We start from the raw sequence: 19,603 nt of genomic DNA, 5'->3' as shown, positions 1-19,603 counted from the left end.
GTCCACTTCTTATACTGTCTATGGGTTTCAATAGCGCGCGCTCTCCATGGCGATTAGCAGGAGAGCGATTAGCCATGAGAACGACTGACATCTCTCTCTTTTCATACAGATTACATAAACAGAGAATTCTGTTTTCGTTTTTGAATTGATCATTTAAAAGTAGACACTTAAATGATTATAAAGATATTGCCCATGCCTGTGTGACTAGTATTGGCTGAGTTTTGCTTAAGTTTAGAGACGTGCTCCAGAAAAAAACTTCACGGAGACGGAGAGGCAGAAAGCACACCCTGTTTATTTTCTTTATTTTACAAAAGCACAATGTTTTGTTTCGATTGTAAGTGGACACAAGTAGACAGTTTATTTTTTCATATTTCTTAAGTCTGTATGACCATAAATGACGGAGTATTTAAGTCTATTTTGCTGCTATGTGAAAAAAATCCAGCAAAACGCGCCGGCGTGTTTGTCGACCCCAGAGGGTTAAAAGGCGCTTTAGTGCTGCAAATAAGCGTACAACGTCTGCACACATGCATCAGACGAGCTTCTCTTTTGTTATCTGCTCAGAGGGCGCATGTTTGCTGCATTTATAAAGCGCGCGCCTCTCACTCTACAGCCTTGTTTATACTGGACGCGTTACTCCGAGTCGCCCCCTGTCGTTGCACAGAATAGCACAACGGCGAGCGCGTCAAGTATAAACGCCTCGTCCGTTTGGGGAGGTGCGCGTGCAGTCAGCGGAGACTCGCGCTCGTGCGGACGCATCGAGTATAAACAAGGCTTACGCTGGTTACTTTTTGAACGCGTCATCAAAAACGTCATTGTGCGGTAAAATTTATTCAGTCTTTTTACTTATTCGGTTTTGATAATTTCGTTTGCCGAACATTCGGTGCATCCCTACTAGCAACATGTTAAAACCTGTTAGCAATGTTTTAAATCATGTTAGCATCATGCTAGCTACATGTTAAAATGTGTTAACAGTGTGTCAAACCATGTTAGAAACACATAACACATGCTAAATCACGTTAGCAGCGTAGTAAATCAGGCGAGCAATATGCTAATTCACGTTAGAAACATACCAGCAATGTGTTAAATCATGCTAGCAGCATGTTTAAACACGTTAGCAATATGTTAAATCATGTTAGAGACATGTTAGCAATGTATTAAATCATGTAAGCAACATGTTAAAACGTGTTAACCAAATGCTAAATCTTGTTAAAAATGTGTTAAAATGTTAGAACATGTTAAATCATTTGATTGACTTCAAACTTTCATAAACATTCATGCGTTCTACTGCAGATCTGACGGAGACCACCGATGACATCACTGCCGCGCCGGTCAGGACGCCCACTCTGAGACGCAAACGTTCGCAAACAGTTTCTGATGGGAAGGAAGACACGCCCACTTCTCTTCCAGTAACGAGCAGCGCCGCCCCCTCCGGCCCAGCAGGTGATCTGTGCTAAGTCATGCTAGCAACATGTTAAAACCTGTTAGAAATGTTTTAAATCATGCTAGCAACATGCTAAACACGTAGTATATCAGGTGAGCAATATGCTAATTCACGTTAGAAACATAACAGCAAAGTGTTAAATCATGATAGAAATATTTTAAAACATTCTAACAATGTTAAATTATGCTAGACATGTTAGTAACGTATTAAATCATGCAAGCAACATGCTAAAACATGCTATCAATATTCTAAATCATGCTAAAACATGTCTGCAATGTGTTAAAATATGCTAGCAACTTGTTAAAACATGTTAGCAATGTGTTAGAACTTATTAAAATATTTTATTGAATCTTCAAACTGTCTACTGCAGATCTGACGGAAACCACCGATGACATCACTGCCGCACCGGTCAGGCCGCCCACTCTGAGACGCAAATGCTCACTAACAAACTCTGATGTGAAGGAAGACACGCCCACTTCTCTTCCAGTGACGAGCAGCTCCGCCCCCTCCGGCCCAGCAGGTGATCTGAAGTTTTGTCAACAATGTGCTAAATCATGCTAGCAACATATTAAAACGTGTTAACTATGTGTTTAATCATGTTAGAAACAAACCAGCAAGCTGTTCAATCATACTAGAAGCCTATTAAAACATTCTTACAATGTTAAATCATGCTAGAGACATGTTAGCAACGTACTAAATCATGTAAGCAACATGTTAAAACGTGTTAACCAAATGCTAAATCTTGTTAAAAATGTGTTAAAATGTTAGAACATGTTAAATCATTTGATTGACTTCAAACTTTCATAAACATTCATGCGTTCTACTGCAGATCTGACGGAGACCACCGATGACATCACTGCCGCGCCGGTCAGGCCGCCCACTCTGAGACGCAAACGTTCGCAAACAGTTTCTGATGGCAAGGAAGACACGCCCACTTCTCTTCCATTAACGAGCAGCGCCGGCCCAGCAGGTGATCTGTGCTAAGTCATGCTAGCAACATGTTAAAACCTGTTAGCAATGTTTTAAATCATGCTAGCAACATGTTCAAATGTGTTAACAGTGTGTCAAACCATGTTAGAAACACATAACACATGCTAAATCACGTTAGCAACGTAGTAAATCAGGCGAGCAATATGCTAATTCACGTTAGAAACATACCAGCAATGTGTTAAATCATGCTAGCAACATGTTTAAACACGTTAGCAATATGTTAAATCATGTTAGAGACATGTTAGCAATGCATTAAATCATGTAAGCAACATGTTAAAACGTGTTAACAAAATGCTAAATCTTTTGTTAACGATTAAATCATTTGATTGACTTCAAACTTTCATAAACGTTCATGCGTTCTACTGCAGATCTGACGGAGACCACCGATGACATCACTGCCGCGCCGGTCAGGCCGCCCACTCTGAGAAGCAAACGTTCGCAAACAGTTTCTGATGGGAAGGAAGACACGCCCACTTCTCTTCCAGTAACGAGCAGCGCCGCCCCCTCCGGCCCAGCAGGTGATCTGTGCTAAGTCGTGCTAGCAACATGTTAAAACCTGTTAGCAATGTTTTAAATAATGCTAGCAACATGTTCAAATGTGTTAACAGTGTGTCAAACCATGTTAGAAACACATAACACATGCTAAATCACGTTAGCAATGTAGTAAATCAGGCGAGCAATATGCTAATACACGTTAGAAACATACCAGCAATGTGTTAAATCATGCTAGCAACATGTTTAAAGACGTTAGCAATATGTTAAATCATGTAAGCAAGATGTTAAAACGTGTTAACAAAATGCTAAATCTTTTGTTAACGATTAAATCATTTGATTGACTTCAAACTTTCATAAACTTTCATGCGTTCTACTGCAGATCTGACGGAGACCACCGATGACATCACTGCCGCGCCGGTCAGGACGCCCACTCTGAGACGCAAACGTTCGCAAACAGTTTCTGATGGCAAGGAAGACACGCCCACTTCTCTTCCAGTAACGAGCAGCGCCGCCCCCTCCGGCCGAGCAGGTGATCTGTGCTAAGTCGTGCTAGCAACATGTTAAAACCTGTTAGAAATGTTTTAAATCATGCTAGCAACATGTTCAAATGTGTTAACAGTGTGTCAGACCATGTTAGAAACACATAACACATGCTAAATCACGTTAGCAACGTAGTAAATCAGGCGAGCAATATGCTAATACACGTTAGAAACATACCAGCAATGTGTTAAATCATGCTAGCAGCATGTTTAAACACGTTAGCAATATGTTAAATCATGTTAGAGACATGTTAGCAATGTATTAAATCATTTAAGCAACATGTTAAAACGTGTTAACAAAATGCTAAATCTTGTTAAAAATGTGTTAAAATGTTAGAACATGTTAAATCATTTGATTGACTTCAAACTTTCATAAACATTCATGCGTTCTACTGCAGATCTGACGGAGACCACCGATGACATCACTGCCGCGCCGGTCAGGACGCCCACTCTGAGACGCAAACGTTCGCAAACAGTTTCTGATGGGAAGGAAGACACGCCCACTTCTCTTCCAGTAACGAGCAGCGCCGCCCCCTCCGGCCCAGCAGGTGATCTGTGCTAAGTCATGCTAGCAACATGTTAAAACCTGTTAGAAATGTTTTAAATCATGCTAGCAACATGCTAAACACGTAGTATATCAGGTGAGCAATATGCTAATTCACGTTAGAAACATAACAGCAAAGTGTTAAATCATGATAGAAATATTTTAAAACATTCTAACAATGTTAAATTATGCTAGACATGTTAGTAACGTATTAAATCATGCAAGCAACATGCTAAAACATGCTATCAATATTCTAAATCATGCTAAAACATGTCTGCAATGTGTTAAAATATGCTAGCAACTTGTTAAAACATGTTAGCAATGTGTTAGAACTTATTAAAATATTTTATTGAATCTTCAAACTGTCTACTGCAGATCTGACGGAAACCACCGATGACATCACTGCCGCACCGGTCAGGCCGCCCACTCTGAGACGCAAATGCTCACTAACAAACTCTGATGTGAAGGAAGACACGCCCACTTCTCTTCCAGTGACGAGCAGCTCCGCCCCCTCCGGCCCAGCAGGTGATCTGAAGTTTTGTCAACAATGTGCTAAATCATGCTAGCAACATATTAAAACGTGTTAACTATGTGTTTAGGGCTGCAACTAACGATTATTTTGATAATCGATTAATCGGATAGAAATTAAATTAGATTTTTTTTTTATTATAACTAAATAAAACCGTAAATCAGGGTATTTATGTGTAAAAGTGTACTTTAAAAAGTGCAAAAGCCACACATTGAGTTTTACTAATATCAATATTTGCATTGTTTTTAATGATAATTGCTGATGGCAAGTTGACAAACATGATTATTGTTAAAAAAATGATATCCAACATATTATGTTTTAACACAATTTTTGTTAAAACAAATTTACACAGACATGTTGTTCAGATGTGAATATCTGAACTAAAAACAAACTAAAAACATCTAAAATATATAATTCATTTAATTTTTATTTAAAATTAATTATATATAAGGAATATAAGGATAAAGAATATAATATATATTATATATATAATATATAAAAGAATATAATATAAGGATAAATTGATTAAATAAATATAGAAAGACTGAAAACAATTGTGTGAATGTAGAGCCGCAGTAGATCGCGTTTGAAAAACAATTAAAACTTAGTAGACAAATGCTATAAAAAGAGAACGGAATGGAGGTAACGTTACCCAGCAAGCTAACAGGCTTGAGTAAAGGACAGGAGAAATTATGCATTAGTGCACAAGCATTCGCTGAAAACCACTGAGTACAGTGACTAAAAAACAATATTTTACTGCTGCTGTTATTAACTGCCTTTATATTTAGTGCTTCGCTTTGTAAAGACCGTTTTAATTTAACCTATTTCTGCGGTAGCGCTATTTTAATCCATCACTTACGTTGCGAGCGAACTGATTGCACAACCTGATGCTCGAGACAAAATACAGACATCCCGGAAGTCCCGGGAGTCTCCCGCATATTGATTGCGGCTCCCTGATGCCCGCGAATTAGTTCAAACTCCCGAAATCTAGAGCGCGCAAGCAAGAGCGCGCATGCGAGACAGAAGAGACTGCTCCAAACCGTGTAGCGCGCGCGCTCGGCAGAGCGCCTGAGGGAGAGAGACCTTGCGTGTGTGTGCGTACCAGTAAACGCTCCCCGTGACGTAAGCAGACCAACTAATCGATAATGACATTCGTTGACAACGATTTTCATAATCGATTATAATCGATTTTTTCGATTAGTTGTTGCAGCCCTATATGTGTTTAATCATGTTAGAAACAAACCAGCAAGCTGTTCAATCATACTAGAAGCCTATTAAAACATTCTAACAATGTTAAATCATGCTAGAGACATGTTAGCAACGTACTAAATCATGCAAGCAACATGTTAGAACATGTCGGCGCTGATGGCCTCATGGGCAGCGCGGACATGTAGCGCTGTTGCATTTCAAGCTACCCGATTTCGAGTCCCGGCTCGCGGCCTTTCCCGAACCCCCTACACCCCCCCCTCGCTTCCTGTCCACTCTATACTGTCCTATCATAACAAGGGCAAAAATAAAAATAAATATAAAAAAAAACATGCTAGAAACATGTCTGCAACAATGTTTTAAAATATGCTAGCAACTTGTTAAAACATGTTAGCAATGTGTTAGAACATGTTAAAATATTTTATTGATTAAAATCTTAAAACTTTCATGCGTTCTACTGCAGATCTGACGGACACCACCGATGACATCACTGCCGCGCCGGCCAGGCCGCCCACTCTGAGACGCAAACGTTCGCTAACGAACTCTGATGTGAAGGAAGACGCGCCCACTTCTCTTCCAGTAACGAGCAGCGCCGCCCCCTCCGGCCCAGCAGGTGATCTGAAGTCTTGCTTTCAGTGACAGAAATCTTTTTACGGTTTGTCCACGGATCCTTAAAAATTCTTAATGTTTTAAATTCTTTAATTAAAAAATAAGACTAGAAACATGAATCAGATTAGCAACATGCTAAAAACGTTCTAAATAATGCTAGCAACATGTTAAAATGTGTTAGCAATGTGCTCGAACATGTTTAAAAAATTTTATTGACTAAAATCTTCAGTTTCAGACAAGACAACGTTTTTCATCAAACTTTACTCATCTAGTTAACATTAAAATGTCTTAAATTAATGTTACAAAGTCTTAAAATGCAACCGATCCGAGATTTAGATTTCATTTTTAACTCCTTGCTTTTCAAAATTGTAAAATCAGTCTAACGCATCAGTGAATTAAGACAGAAATGCATTGCTCTTATTATATTATTATTTGTATCCCTAAATATAAATATTTTATTATTATTAGTTTTATATATTTTCTCATTACATCGTATTGAATTGGAAAACCCCTGTTTTTAACTCTTTCCTCGCCAGTGTTTTTTTTTTAAGTTTCCAGTCAGCGGCAGCATTTTTGGTCATTTCCTCAACTTTCATTGCCCCCAGAATATTTAGTTGTATAAATATCTGAACATGCTATATATATATATATATATATATAAAAAGAAAGAACATTTTATTCTAGCTTCATGGATTCTGTTTTAATCAACACTTGAATGCGTGTACAAAAATCGTGTCCATCAACAGCCTCTAAGCTTCAGTCGTTTCCTCTTCATGGGTTCAGCATTTCATTCAGTAACATTAGGCAGTTTTGATTTATATGCTGTTTAATGATCGCGTTATAATTCACATGTGCATCGGTGATGCTTCTATCTCTTGTTTCTGCTTCTTCTTCACCTGTGTTTTGATCTGGAGATTCTGTACTCTTTCAGAAGATGTGTAATAGCGCCCCCTACCGCATAACACTGCAAACACGGAGAGAAATTCATTCATTGGCGAGGAAAGGGTTAATAAACATTCCTGGTCTTATTTTGTGAGTTATTCTAAAGCTGCGCTGTGAAAGATGTGCTTAAAATGTACAAAATTATCTTATTATGCACATCCAATTCATATTCTTGCGTTATCCTGATTTTCTAAGAAATCTGTTTATTTTTTTCCTATATAAGTCACATTACAGAAGTAAATGAATAGTTGTGGATGTTGTTTCATGTTTTCATTATTATTAGTGCTTTTATCTAAAATAAAAGTTTGTGTTTACATAATATATGTATGTGTGCGTGATGTGTATAATGGTTTTGTATAAATGCACGCATATACATATATATATTTAAGAAAAATGTGTTATTTATATATAAAATATTTATATATGTATATAATAAATGTATATACATGCAAATATTTCTTATGCACATGTTCCAAATCATATTCATGCCTTATCCTGATTTTTCTATGAAATCTGTTTAATTTTTTCCCATAGAAGTCACATTACAGAAGTAAATGAAAAGTTGTAGATGTCGTTTCATGTTTTCATTATAATCTTAGATGGTCATTATAACCATAAAGATCTTCTAACCTGATCACTCTACAGGCTCAAAGAGGAAGCGTCTCACAGAAGAACCAGAGAAGAACGACGTCAAGAAGAGAAACGTGCAAGATGAGGCCGAACAGAGGCAGACGGTGAAGAAGCCGGACGAGAGCACAGAGCAGGGAAACCCGAAGGATGAAGAGGTGAGAGCGATTCACGGATTAACTCATACATTTAACCATCATAGAGTGAAAGATTATCATTTGGACGTGTTCTGTCTTGGCAATCGGGACTTGCGCGTTACCTGTGCGCACAGCACACACTCATCACACACACGCAGAGAGAGAGAGCGAGAGAGAGAGGCGTTTTAGACAGCGCTCGAACACACAGATTGATTCTTCTTTCGTGTTTCCTTGCCCTTGAACGGACACATATACAAACACACACAATTACGTCTAAATGCCGATCTCGGCAAGTGTTCTCTCGGTTCTGTCACGAGTGAACAGTTGAGAAAGAAACCAGATGTGTGTCAGTTTATTCGGTCTTAAAGTGACAGCAGCCTAATATCTCAACTGTTGTCTGTCATTAATGTTAATAAAACGACAAAATACAGCTTTAACAAAGATGAAACCATATTTAATTTCTACAGTGAGTGAACAGTGTTATTTCACATTTAGGCTTAGTTATTAATTTCTGTACCTGAATTAGACTTTGTAACTTTATTATTTAGTATTCATCTCTGCTTGTAATTTGAGTATTTGTTCTTATTTTATTACTGACTGTTCATTTGTTTTTAATAATGTTTAAACTTTATCAGTTAGGCTATTGAAGAACTTCAATAGTAATAAATAAAAAGTAAAAGTACCCCCCCCCCCCCTCCATATCTCTCTCTCTATATATATATATATATATAATTTATTTTTTTGCTGATCCGAAAAATGATCCGATCCGTGCTCAAAAACCGTAAATGAGAATTTTGTAATCCGTTCCACCACTATTTAGGAGGAACCGATCCGGATCTGACGTCTCTGTGTGTGTGTGTGTGTGTGTGTGTGTGTAGAGGAGCAAGATCCTGGCGGAGAAGAGGCAGAGCGTGCTGAAGTCGCTGCAGGGGTTGGTCACGTCCACCAGGGGAAAGACTCAGTCCAGCGCTGAACAGGAAGAGCCTCGGAAACGGCCCGAGAGGAGCCGAGGCGTGCGGAGCGAGAACCGGCTGAGACCGGCCGAGAGCGAGAGGAGAGACCCGGAGCAGAACCGAGGACGAGAACGCAGGAGCACTGAGTGAGTGAGATCGCATCAGCTCTGGCTCTTTCCTTTTACTTTCCTATGTGCATGCAGAAGCACAGGAGTCTAATTAGGGCTGCACGATATTGGAGAAAACTTACATAGCGATTTTTGTTTTTTTTTGCGATATATGTAAGGGATAATGTACATCTAGCCGGTTGTTATCTCAGAATAAACCCGACAGGGTGATCAGGATCAGGTCTTCATCAGCCTGAAGAGGGTTTATTCTGAGATCACACACACACACACACCTGAAGGGGGTTTATTCTGAGATAACACGCACACACACACACCTGAAGGGGGTTTATTCTGAGATAACTTGCACACACACACACCTGAAGGGGGTTTATTCTGAGATAACACACACACACACACACACCTGAAGGGGGTTTATTCTGAGATAACATGCACACACACACACCTGAAGGGGGTTTATTCTGAGATAACATGCACACACACACACCTGAAGGGGGTTTATTCTGAGATAACACGCACACACACATACACACCTGAAGGGGGTTTATTCTGAGATAACATGCACACACACACACCTGAAGGGGGTTTATTCTGAGATGACAACCGGCTGGATTTACATTATCCTGCTTATTAAACGCCTACTTGCCAGATAAGTAAATAATTAGACAAAAAATATTGATCTGAGAATCTGAAATATGTTATTAGGCTGGAGCAGAACGCTGAGTGAGAACATCTTAATTTTTTACTTTAAGGGATAGTTCACCCAAAAATGAAAATTAGCCCATGATTTACTCACCCTAAAGTCATCCTAGGTGTAAATGACATTTTTCTTTCAGACGAATACAATCAGAGTTATATTTAAAAATGTCCTTTCGTCATGACTGGCTTTACAGGAGTTACACCTGTTAACGAGAACTAAAACCATGATGTTTTGAAAATCGTTCTAACTCTAAGAAAATAGTCCACACCACAAATATAACGATAACTACATAGAATAGAGTTTTAATTATCCTTTTAACTATAACTATACCGTGATAAAAGGATTCTTCTCCATGTCAATCAGAGCTTTTTGTCCTGATTATTCTATTTTAGAAGCGATTTCTCTTTCTGCGACGTCATGGCTGGTCAGGACTAAAACTCTGATTAACGTGAAGATGCTTTTATTGCGTTACGCCTGGTTAACTGTGTTATGGTTATGATAGCTTAATATAAACTAGTTAACTGAGTGTGTGTTTCTACAGACAGCAGAACAACACCAGCAGAGAGGAAGAGCACAACGGTGAGACACGTGTGTGTGTGTAGGTGTGTTAGTGAGTGAGTCAGTGTGTGAGTGAGTGGATCTCTAACTGTGTGAGTGAGTGGATCTCTAACTGTGTGAGTGAGTGGATCTCTAACTGTGTGAGTGAGTGAGTGGATCTCTAACTGTGTGAGTGAGTGAGTGGATCTCTAACTGTGTGAGTTAGTGAGTGGATCTCTAACTGTGTGAGTGAGTGAGTGGATCTCTAACTGTGTGAGTGAGTGAGTGGATCTCTAACTGTGAGTGAGTGAGTGGATCTCTAACTGTGAGTGAGTGAGTGGATCTCTAACTGTGTGAGTGAGTGAGTGGATCTCTTACTGTGTGAGTGAGTGAGTGGATCTCTAACTGTGAGTGAGTGAGTGGATCTCTAACTGTGTGAGTGAGTGAGTGGATCTCTAACTGTGTGAGTGAGTGAGTGGATCTCTAACTGTGAGTGAGTGAGTGGATCTCTAACTGTGAGTGAGTGAGTGGATCTCTAACTGTGAGTGAGTGAGTGGATCTCTAACTGTGTGAGTGAGTGTATCTCTAACTGTGTGAGTGAGTGAGTGGATCTCTAACTGTGTGAGTGAGTGAGTGTATCTCTAACTGTGAGTGAGTGAGTGGATCTCTAACTGTGTGAGTGAGTGAGTGGATCTCTAACTGTGAGTGAGTGAGTGAGTGGATCTCTAACTGTGTGAGTGAGTGAGTGGATCTCTAACTGTGTGAGTGAGTGAGTGGATCTCTAACTGTGAGTGAGTGAGTGGATCTCTAACTGTGTGAGTGAGTGAGTGGATCTCTTAACTGTGTGAGTGAGTGAGTGGATCTCTAACTGTGTGAGTGAGTGGATCTCTTAACTGTGTGTGTGAGTGAGTGGATCTCTAACTGTGAGTGAGTGAGTGGATCTCTAACTGTGAGTGAGTGAGTGGATCTCTAACTGTGTGAGTGAGTGAGTGGATCTCTAACTGTGTGAGTGAGTGAGTGGATCTCTAACTGTGAGTGAGTGAGTGGATCTCTGACTGTGAGTGAGTGAGTGGATCTCTAACTGTGTGAGTGAGTGGACCTCTAACTGTGTGAGTGAGTGAGTGGATCTCTAACTGTGAGTGAGTGAGTGGATCTCTAACTGTGTGAGTGAGTGAGTGGATCTCTAACTGTGTGAGTGAGTGAGTGAGTGTATCTCTAACTGTGAGTGAGTGAGTGGATCTCTAACTGTGTGAGTGAGTGAGTGGATCTCTAACTGTGAGTGAGTGAGTGATTGGATCTCTAACTGTGTGAGTGAGTGAGTGGATCTCTAACTGTGTGAGTGAGTGAGTGGATCTCTAACTGTGTGAGTGAGTATCTCTAACTGTGTGAGTGAGTGATTGGATCTCTAACTGTGTGAGTGAGCGATTGGATCTCTAACTGTGTGTGTGTGAGTGAGTGGATCTCTAACTGTGTGAGTGAGTGAGTGGATCTCTAACTGTGTGAGTGAGTGGATCTCTAACTGTGTGAGTGAGTGAGTGGATCTCTAACTGTGTGAGTGAGTATCTCTAACTGTGTGAGTGAGTGATTGGATCTCTAACTGTGTGAGTGAGTGATTGGATCTCTAACTGTGTGAGTGAGTGAGTGGATCTCTAACTGTGTGAGTGAGTGATTGGATCTCTAACTGTGTGAGTGAGTGAGTGGATCTCTAACTGTGTGAGTGAGTGAGTGGATCTCTAACTGTGTGAGTGAGTATCTCTAACTGTGTGAGTGAGTGATTGGATCTCTAACTGTGTGAGTGAGCGATTGGATCTCTAACTGTGTGTGTGTGAGTGAGTGGATCTCTAACTGTGTGAGTGAGTGAGTGGATCTCTAACTGTGTGAGTGAGTGGATCTCTAACTGTGTGAGTGAGTGAGTGGATCTCTAACTGTGTGAGTGAGTATCTCTAACTGTGTGAGTGAGTGATTGGATCTCTAACTGTGTGAGTGAGTGATTGGATCTCTAACTGTGTGTGTGTGAGTGAGTGGATCTCTAACTGTGTGAGTGAGTGAGTGGATCTCTAACTGTGTGTGTGTGAGTGAGTGGATCTCTAACTGTGTGTGTGTGAGTGAGTGGATCTCTAACTGTGTGTGTGTGAGTGAGTGGATCTCTAACTGTGTGTGTGTGAGTGAGTGGATCTCTAACTGTGTGTGTGTGAGTGAGTGGATCTCTAACTGTGTGAGTGAGTGAGTGGATCTCTAACTGTGTGAGTGAGTGAGTGGATCTCTAACTGTGTGAGTGAGTATCTCTAACTGTGTGAGTGAGTGATTGGATCTCTAACTGTGTGAGTGAGTGATTGGATCTCTAACTGTGTGAGTGAGTGAGTGGATCTCTAACTGTGTGTGTGTGAGTGAGTGGATCTCTAACTGTGTGTGTGTGAGTGAGTGGATCTCTAACTGTGTGTGTGTGAGTGAGTGGATCTCTAACTGTGTGTGTGTGAGTGAGTGGATCTCTAACTGTGTGAGTGAGTGAGTGAGTGGATCTCTAACTGTGTGAGTGAGCGATTGGATCTCTAACTGTGTGAGTGAGTGAGTGTATCTCTAACTGTGTGAGTGAGTATCTCTAACTGTGTGTGTGAGTGATTGGATCTCTAACTGTGTGAGTGAGTGAGTGGATCTCTAACTGTGTGTGTGAGTGAGTGGATCTCTAACTGTGTGTGTGTGAGTGAGTGGATCTCTAACTGTGTGAGTGAGTGAGTGGATCTCTAACTGTTTGAGTGAGTGAGTGGATCTCTAACTGTGTGTGTGAGTGAGTGGATCTCTAACTGTGTGTGTGTGAGTGAGTGGATCTCTAACTGTGTGAGTGAGTGAGTGGATCTCTAACTGTGTGTGTGAGCGAGTGGATCTCTAACTGTGTGAGTGAGCGATTGGATCTCTAACTGTGTGAGTGAGTGAGTGGATCTCTAACTGTGTGAGTGAGTGAGTGGATCTCTAACTGTGTGTGTGAGTGAGTGGATCTCTAACTGTGTGTGTGTGAGTGAGTGGATCTCTAACTGTGTGTGTGTGAGTGAGTGGATCTCTAACTGTGTGAGTGAGTGAGTGGATCTCTAACTGTTTGAGTGAGTGAGTGGATCTCTAACTGTGTGTGTGAGTGAGTGGATCTCTAACTGTGTGTGTGTGAGTGAGTGGATCTCTAACTGTGTGAGTGAGTGAGTGGATCTCTAACTGTGTGTGTGAGCGAGTGGATCTCTAACTGTGTGAGTGAGCGATTGGATCTCTAACTGTGTGAGTGAGTGAGTGGATCTCTAACTGTGTGAGTGAGTGAGTGGATCTCTAACTGTGTGAGTGAGTGAGTGGATCTCTAACTGTGTGAGTGAGTGAGTGGATCTCTAACTGTGTGAGTGAGTGAGTGGATCTCTAACTGTGTGTGTGTGAGTGAGTGGATCTCTAACTGTGTGAGTGAGTGAGTGGATCTCTAACTGTGTGAGTGAGTGAGTGGATCTCTAACTGTGTGAGTGAGTGAGTGGATCTCTAACTGTGTGTGTGTGAGTGAGTGGATCTCTAACTGTGTGAGTGAGTGAGTGGATCTCTAACTGTGTGTGTGAGCGAGTGGATCTCTAACTGTGTGAGTGAGCGATTGGATCTCTAACTGTGTGAGTGAGTGAGTGGATCTCTAACTGTGTGAGTGAGTATCTCTAACTGTGTGTGTGAGTGATTGGATCTCTGACTGTGTGTGTGAGTGAGTGGATCTCTAACTGTGTGTGAGTGAGTGAGTGGATCTCTAACTGTGTGAGTGAGTGAGTGGATCTCTAACTGTGTGAGTGAGTATCTCTAACTGTGTGAGTGAGTGATTGGATCTCTAACTGTGTGAGTGAGCGATTGGATCTCTAACTGTGTGTGTGTGAGTGAGTGGATCTCTAACTGTGTGAGTGAGTGAGTGGATCTCTAACTGTGTGAGTGAGTATCTCTAACTGTGTGAGTGAGTGGATCTCTAACTGTGTGAGTGAGTATCTCTAACTGTGTGAGTGAGTGATTGGATCTCTAACTGTGTGAGTGAGTGATTGGATCTCTAACTGTGTGAGTGAGTGAGTGGATCTCTAACTGTGTGTGTGTGAGTGAGTGGATCTCTAACTGTGTGTGTGTGAGTGAGTGGATCTCTAACTGTGTGTGTGTGAGTGAGTGGATCTCTAACTGTGTGTGTGTGAGTGAGTGGATCTCTAACTGTGTGAGTGAGTGAGTGGATCTCTAACTGTGTGAGTGAGTGAGTGGATCTCTAACTGTGTGAGTGAGTGGATCTCTAACTGTGTGAGTGAGTGAGTGGATCTCTAACTGTGTGAGTGAGTATCTCTAACTGTGTGAGTGAGTGATTGGATCTCTAACTGTGTGAGTGAGTGATTGGATCTCTAACTGTGTGAGTGAGTGAGTGGATCTCTAACTGTGTGTGTGTGAGTGAGTGGATCTCTAACTGTGTGTGTGTGAGTGAGTGGATCTCTAACTGTGTGTGTGTGAGTGAGTGGATCTCTAACTGTGTGAGTGAGTGAGTGAGTGGATCTCTAACTGTGTGAGTGAGCGATTGGATCTCTAACTGTGTGAGTGAGTGAGTGAGTGTATCTCTAACTGTGTGAGTGAGTATCTCTAACTGTGTGAGTGAGGGATTGGATCTCTAACTGTGTGAGTGAGTGATTGGATCTCTAACTGTGTGAGTGAGTGAGTGGTTCTCTAACTGTGTGTGTGTGAGTGAGTGGATCTCTAACTGTGTGTGTGTGAGTGAGTGGATCTCTAACTGTGTGTGTGTGAGTGAGTGGATCTCTAACTGTGTGTGTGTGAGTGAGTGGATCTCTAACTGTGTGTGTGTGAGTGAGTGGATCTCTAACTGTGTGTGTGTGAGTGAGTGGATCTCTAACTGTGTGAGTGAGTGAGTGGATCTCTAACTGTGTGAGTGAGTGAGTGGATCTCTAACTGTGTGAGTGAGTGGATCTCTAACTGTGTGAGTGAGTGAGTGGATCTCTAACTGTGTGAGTGAGTATCTCTAACTGTGTGAGTGAGTGATTGGATCTCTAACTGTGTGAGTGAGTGATTGGATCTCTAACTGTGTGAGTGAGTGAGTGGATCTCTAACTGTGTGAGTGAGTGATTGGATCTCTAACTGTGTGAGTGAGTGATTGGATCTCTAACTGTGTGAGTGAGTGAGTGGATCTCTAACTGTGTGTGTGTGAGTGAGTGGATCTCTAACTGTGTGTGTGTGAGTGAGTGGATCTCTAACTGTGTGAGTGAGTGAGTGAGTGGATCTCTAACTGTGTGAGTGAGCGATTGGATCTCTAACTGTGTGAGTGAGCGAGTGTATCTCTAACTGTGTGAGTGAGTATCTCTAACTGTGTGTGTGAGTGATTGGATCTCTAACTGTGTGAGTGAGTGAGTGGATCTCTAACTGTGTGTGTGAGTGAGTGGATCTCTAACTGTGTGTGTGTGAGTGAGTGGATCTCTAACTGTGTGAGTGAGTGAGTGGATCTCTAACTGTGTGTGTGTGAGTGAGTGGATCTCTAACTGTTTGAGTGAGTGAGTGGATCTCTAACTGTGTGTGTGAGTGAGTGGATCTCTAACTGTGTGTGTGTGAGTGAGTGGATCTCTAACTGTGTGAGTGAGTGAGTGGATCTCTAACTGTGTGTGTGAGCGAGTGGATCTCTAACTGTGTGAGTGAGCGATTGGATCTCTAACTGTGTGAGTGAGTGAGTGGATCTCTAACTGTGTGAGTGAGTATCTCTAACTGTGTGTGTGAGTGATTGGATCTCTAACTGTGTGTGTGTGAGAGTGGATCTCTAACTGTGTGTGTGTGAGTGAGTGGATCTCTAACTGTGTGAGTGAGTGGATCTCTAACTGTGTGAGTGAGTGAGTGGATCTCTAACTGTGTGTGTGTGAGTGAGTGGATCTCTAACTGTGTGAGTGAGTGAGTGGATCTCTAACTGTGTGTGTGAGCGAGTGGATCTCTAACTGTGTGAGTGAGCGATTGGATCTCTAACTGTGTGAGTGAGTGAGTGGATCTCTAACTGTGTGAGTGAGTATCTCTAACTGTGTGTGTGAGTGAGTGGATCTCTAACTGTGTGTGTGAGCGAGTGGATCTCTAACTGTGTGAGTGAGCGATTGGATCTATAACTGTGTGAGTGAGTGAGTGGATCTCTAACTGTGTGAGTGAGTATCTCTAACTGTGTGTGTGAGTGAGTGGATCTCTAACTGTGTGTGTGAGCGAGTGGATCTCTAACTGTGTGAGTGAGTGAGTGGATCTATAACTGTGTGAGTGAGTGAGTGGATCTCTAACTGTGTGAGTGAGCGATTGGATCTCTAACTGTGTGAGTGAGTGAGTGGATCTCTAACTGTGTGAGTGAGTATCTCTAACTGTGTGTGTGAGTGATTGGATCTCTAACTGTGTGAGTGAGTGAGTGGATCTCTATCTGTGTGAGTGAGCGATTGGATCTCTAACTGTTTGAGTGAGTGAGTGGATCTCTAACTGTGTGTGTGAGCGAGTGGATCTCTAACTGTGTGAGTGAGCGATTGGATCTCTAACTGTTTGAGTGAGTGAGTGGATCTCTAACTGTGTGTGTGAGTGAGTGGATCTCTAACTGTGTGTGTGTGAGTGAGTGGATCTCTAACTGTGTGAGTGAGTGAGTGGATCTCTAACTGTGTGTGTGAGCGAGTGGATCTCTAACTGTGTGAGTGAGCGATTGGATCTCTAACTGTGTGAGTGAGTGAGTGGATCTCTAACTGTGTGAGTGAGTATCTCTAACTGTGTGTGTGTGTGAGTGAGTGGATCTCTAACTGTGTGTGTGAGCGAGTGGATCTCTAACTGTGTGAGTGAGCGATTGGATCTCTAACTGTGTGAGTGAGTGAGTGGATCTCTAACTGTGTGAGTGAGTATCTCTAACTGTGTGTGTGAGTGATTGGATCTCTAACTGTGTGAGTGAGCGATTGGATCTCTAACTGTGTGTGTGAGTGAGTGGATCTCTAACTGTGTGAGTGAGCGATTGGATCTCTAACTGTGTGAGTGAGTGAGTGGATCTCTAACTGTGTGAGTGAGTGAGTGGATCTCTAACGGTGTGAGTGAGTGAGTGGATCTCTAACTGTGTGAGTGAGCGATTGGATCTCTAACTGTGTGAGTGAGTGAGTGGATCTCTAACTGTGAGTGAGCGATTGGATCTCTAACTGTGTGAGTGAGTGATTGGATCTCTAACTGTGTGAGTGAGTGAGTGGATCTCTAACTGTGTGTGTGTGAGTGAGTGGATCTCTAACTGTGTGAGTGAGTGAGTGGATCTCTAACTGTGTGAGTGAGCGATTGGATCTCTAACTGTGTGAGTGAGTGAGTGGATCTCTAACTGTGAGTGAGCGATTGGATCTCTAACTGTGTGAGTGAGTGAGTGTATCTCTAACTGTGTGAGTGAGCGATTGGATCTCTAACTGTGTGAGTGAGTGAGTGGATCTCTAACTGTGTGAGTGAGCGATTGGATCTCTAACTGTGTGAGTGAGCGATTGGATCTCTAACTGTGTGAGTGACTGAGTGGATCTCTAACTGTGTGAGTGAGCGATTGGATCTCTAACTGTGTGAGTGAGTGAGTGGATCTCTAACTGTGAGTGAGCGATTGGATCTCTAACTGTGTGAGTGAGTGAGTGTATCTCTAACTGTGTGTGTGAGTGATTGGATCTCTAACTGTGTGAGTGAGCGATTGGATCTCTAACTGTGTGAGTGAGTGAGTGGATCTCTAACTGTGTGTGTGTGAGTGAGTGGATCTCTAACTGTGTGAGTGAGCGATTGGATCTCTAACTGTGTGAGTGAGTGAGTGGATCTCTAACTGTGTGAGTGAGTGAGTGTATCTCTAACTGTTTGAGTGAGTGAGTGGATCTCTAACTGTGTGTGTGAGTGAGTGGATCTCTAACTGTGTGAGTGAGTATCTCTAACTGTGTGAGTGAGCGATTGGATCTCTAACTGTTTGAGTGAGTGAGTGGATCTCTAACTGTGTGTGTGAGTGAGTGGATCTCTAACTGTGTGAGTGAGTGAGTGGATCTCTAACTGTGTGAGTGAGCGATTGGATCTCTAACTGTGTGTGTGAGTGAGTGGATCTCTAACTGTGTGAGTGAGCGATTGGATCTCTAACTGTGTGAGTGAGTATCTCTAACTGTGTGAGTGAGCGATTGGATCTCTAACTGTTTGAGTGAGTGAGTGGATCTCTAACTGTGTGTGTGAGTGAGTGGATCTCTAACTGTGAGTGAGTGAGTGGATCTCTAACTGTGAGTGAGTGAGTGGATCTCTAACTGTGAGTGAGTGAGTGGATCTCTAACTGTGTGAGTGAGTGTATCTCTAACTGTGTGAGTGAGTGAGTGGATCTCTAACTGTGTGAGTGAGTGAGTGTATCTCTAACTGTGAGTGAGTGAGTTGATCTCTAACTGTGTGAGTGAGTGAGTGGATCTCTAACTGTGAGTGAGTGAGTGGATCTCTAACTGTGTGTGTGAGTGATTGGATCTCTAACTGTGTGTGTGTGAGTGAGTGGATCTCTAACTGTGTGAGTGAGTGAGTGGATCTCTAACTGTGTGAGTGAGCGATTGGATCTCTAACTGTGTGTGTGAGTGAGTGGATCTCTAACTGTGTGAGTGAGCGATTGGATCTCTAACTGTGTGAGTGAGTATCTCTAACTGTGTGAGTGAGCGATTGGATCTCTAACTGTTTGAGTGAGTGAGTGGATCTCTAACTGTGTGAGTGAGTGAGTGGATCTCTAACTGTGTGAGTGAGCGATTGGATCTCTAACTGTGTGTGTGAGTGAGTGGATCTCTAACTGTGTGAGTGAGCGATTGGATCTCTAACTGTGTGAGTGAGTATCTCTAACTGTGTGAGTGAGCGATTGGATCTCTAACTGTGTGAGTGAGTGAGTGGATCTCTAACTGTGTGAGTGAGCGATTGGATCTCTAACTGTGTGAGTGAGTGAGTGTATCTCTAACTGTGTGAGTGAGTATCTCTAACTGTGTGAGTGAGCGATTGGATCTCTAACTGTGTGAGTGAGTGAGTGGATCTCTAACTGTGTGTGTGAGTGAGTGGATCTCTAACTGTGTGTGTGTGAGTGAGTGGATCTCTAACTGTGTGTGTGAGTGAGTGGATCTCTAACTGTGTGTGTGTGAGTGAGTGGATCTCTAACTGTGTGTGTGTGAGTGAGTGGATCTCTAACTGTGTGTGTGTGAGTGAGTGGATCTCTAACTGAGTGAGTGAGTGAGTGGAT

General features: G+C 42.0%; 1 protein-coding gene across 2 annotated transcripts in view; it reads left to right on the top strand.

The window, feature by feature from the left end:
• psip1b (PC4 and SFRS1 interacting protein 1b) overlaps window positions 1–19,603 on the top strand; it is a 33,012-nt gene that overhangs the window by 8,818 nt on the left and 4,591 nt on the right. Inside the window, exons 8-18 of one of the 2 annotated variants that reach the window (XM_077230801.1) lie at window positions 1,291–1,440; window positions 1,812–1,961; window positions 2,271–2,411; window positions 2,800–2,949; window positions 3,306–3,455; window positions 3,864–4,013; window positions 4,385–4,534; window positions 6,208–6,357; window positions 7,941–8,080; window positions 8,938–9,158; window positions 10,379–10,416. In XM_077230801.1, coding sequence (XP_077086916.1) covers window positions 1,291–1,440; window positions 1,812–1,961; window positions 2,271–2,411; window positions 2,800–2,949; window positions 3,306–3,455; window positions 3,864–4,013; window positions 4,385–4,534; window positions 6,208–6,357; window positions 7,941–8,080; window positions 8,938–9,158; window positions 10,379–10,416 — 1,590 coding nt within the window. The remainder of the gene's footprint in view (window positions 1–1,290; window positions 1,441–1,811; window positions 1,962–2,270; window positions 2,412–2,799; window positions 2,950–3,305; window positions 3,456–3,863; window positions 4,014–4,384; window positions 4,535–6,207; window positions 6,358–7,940; window positions 8,081–8,937; window positions 9,159–10,378; window positions 10,417–19,603) is intronic. The other variant, XM_077230802.1, reaches the window with a different exon arrangement.

Source organism: Siphateles boraxobius, unplaced genomic scaffold (genome assembly GCF_051911475.1).
Source record: "Siphateles boraxobius isolate OS27281-9 unplaced genomic scaffold, OSU_SipBor_1 150, whole genome shotgun sequence".
NCBI classification, from domain to species: Eukaryota; Metazoa; Chordata; class Actinopteri; order Cypriniformes; family Leuciscidae; genus Siphateles; species Siphateles boraxobius.
The sequence above is the reverse complement of the archived record's forward strand: the minus strand, read 5'-3'. Positions and strand labels throughout refer to the sequence as shown.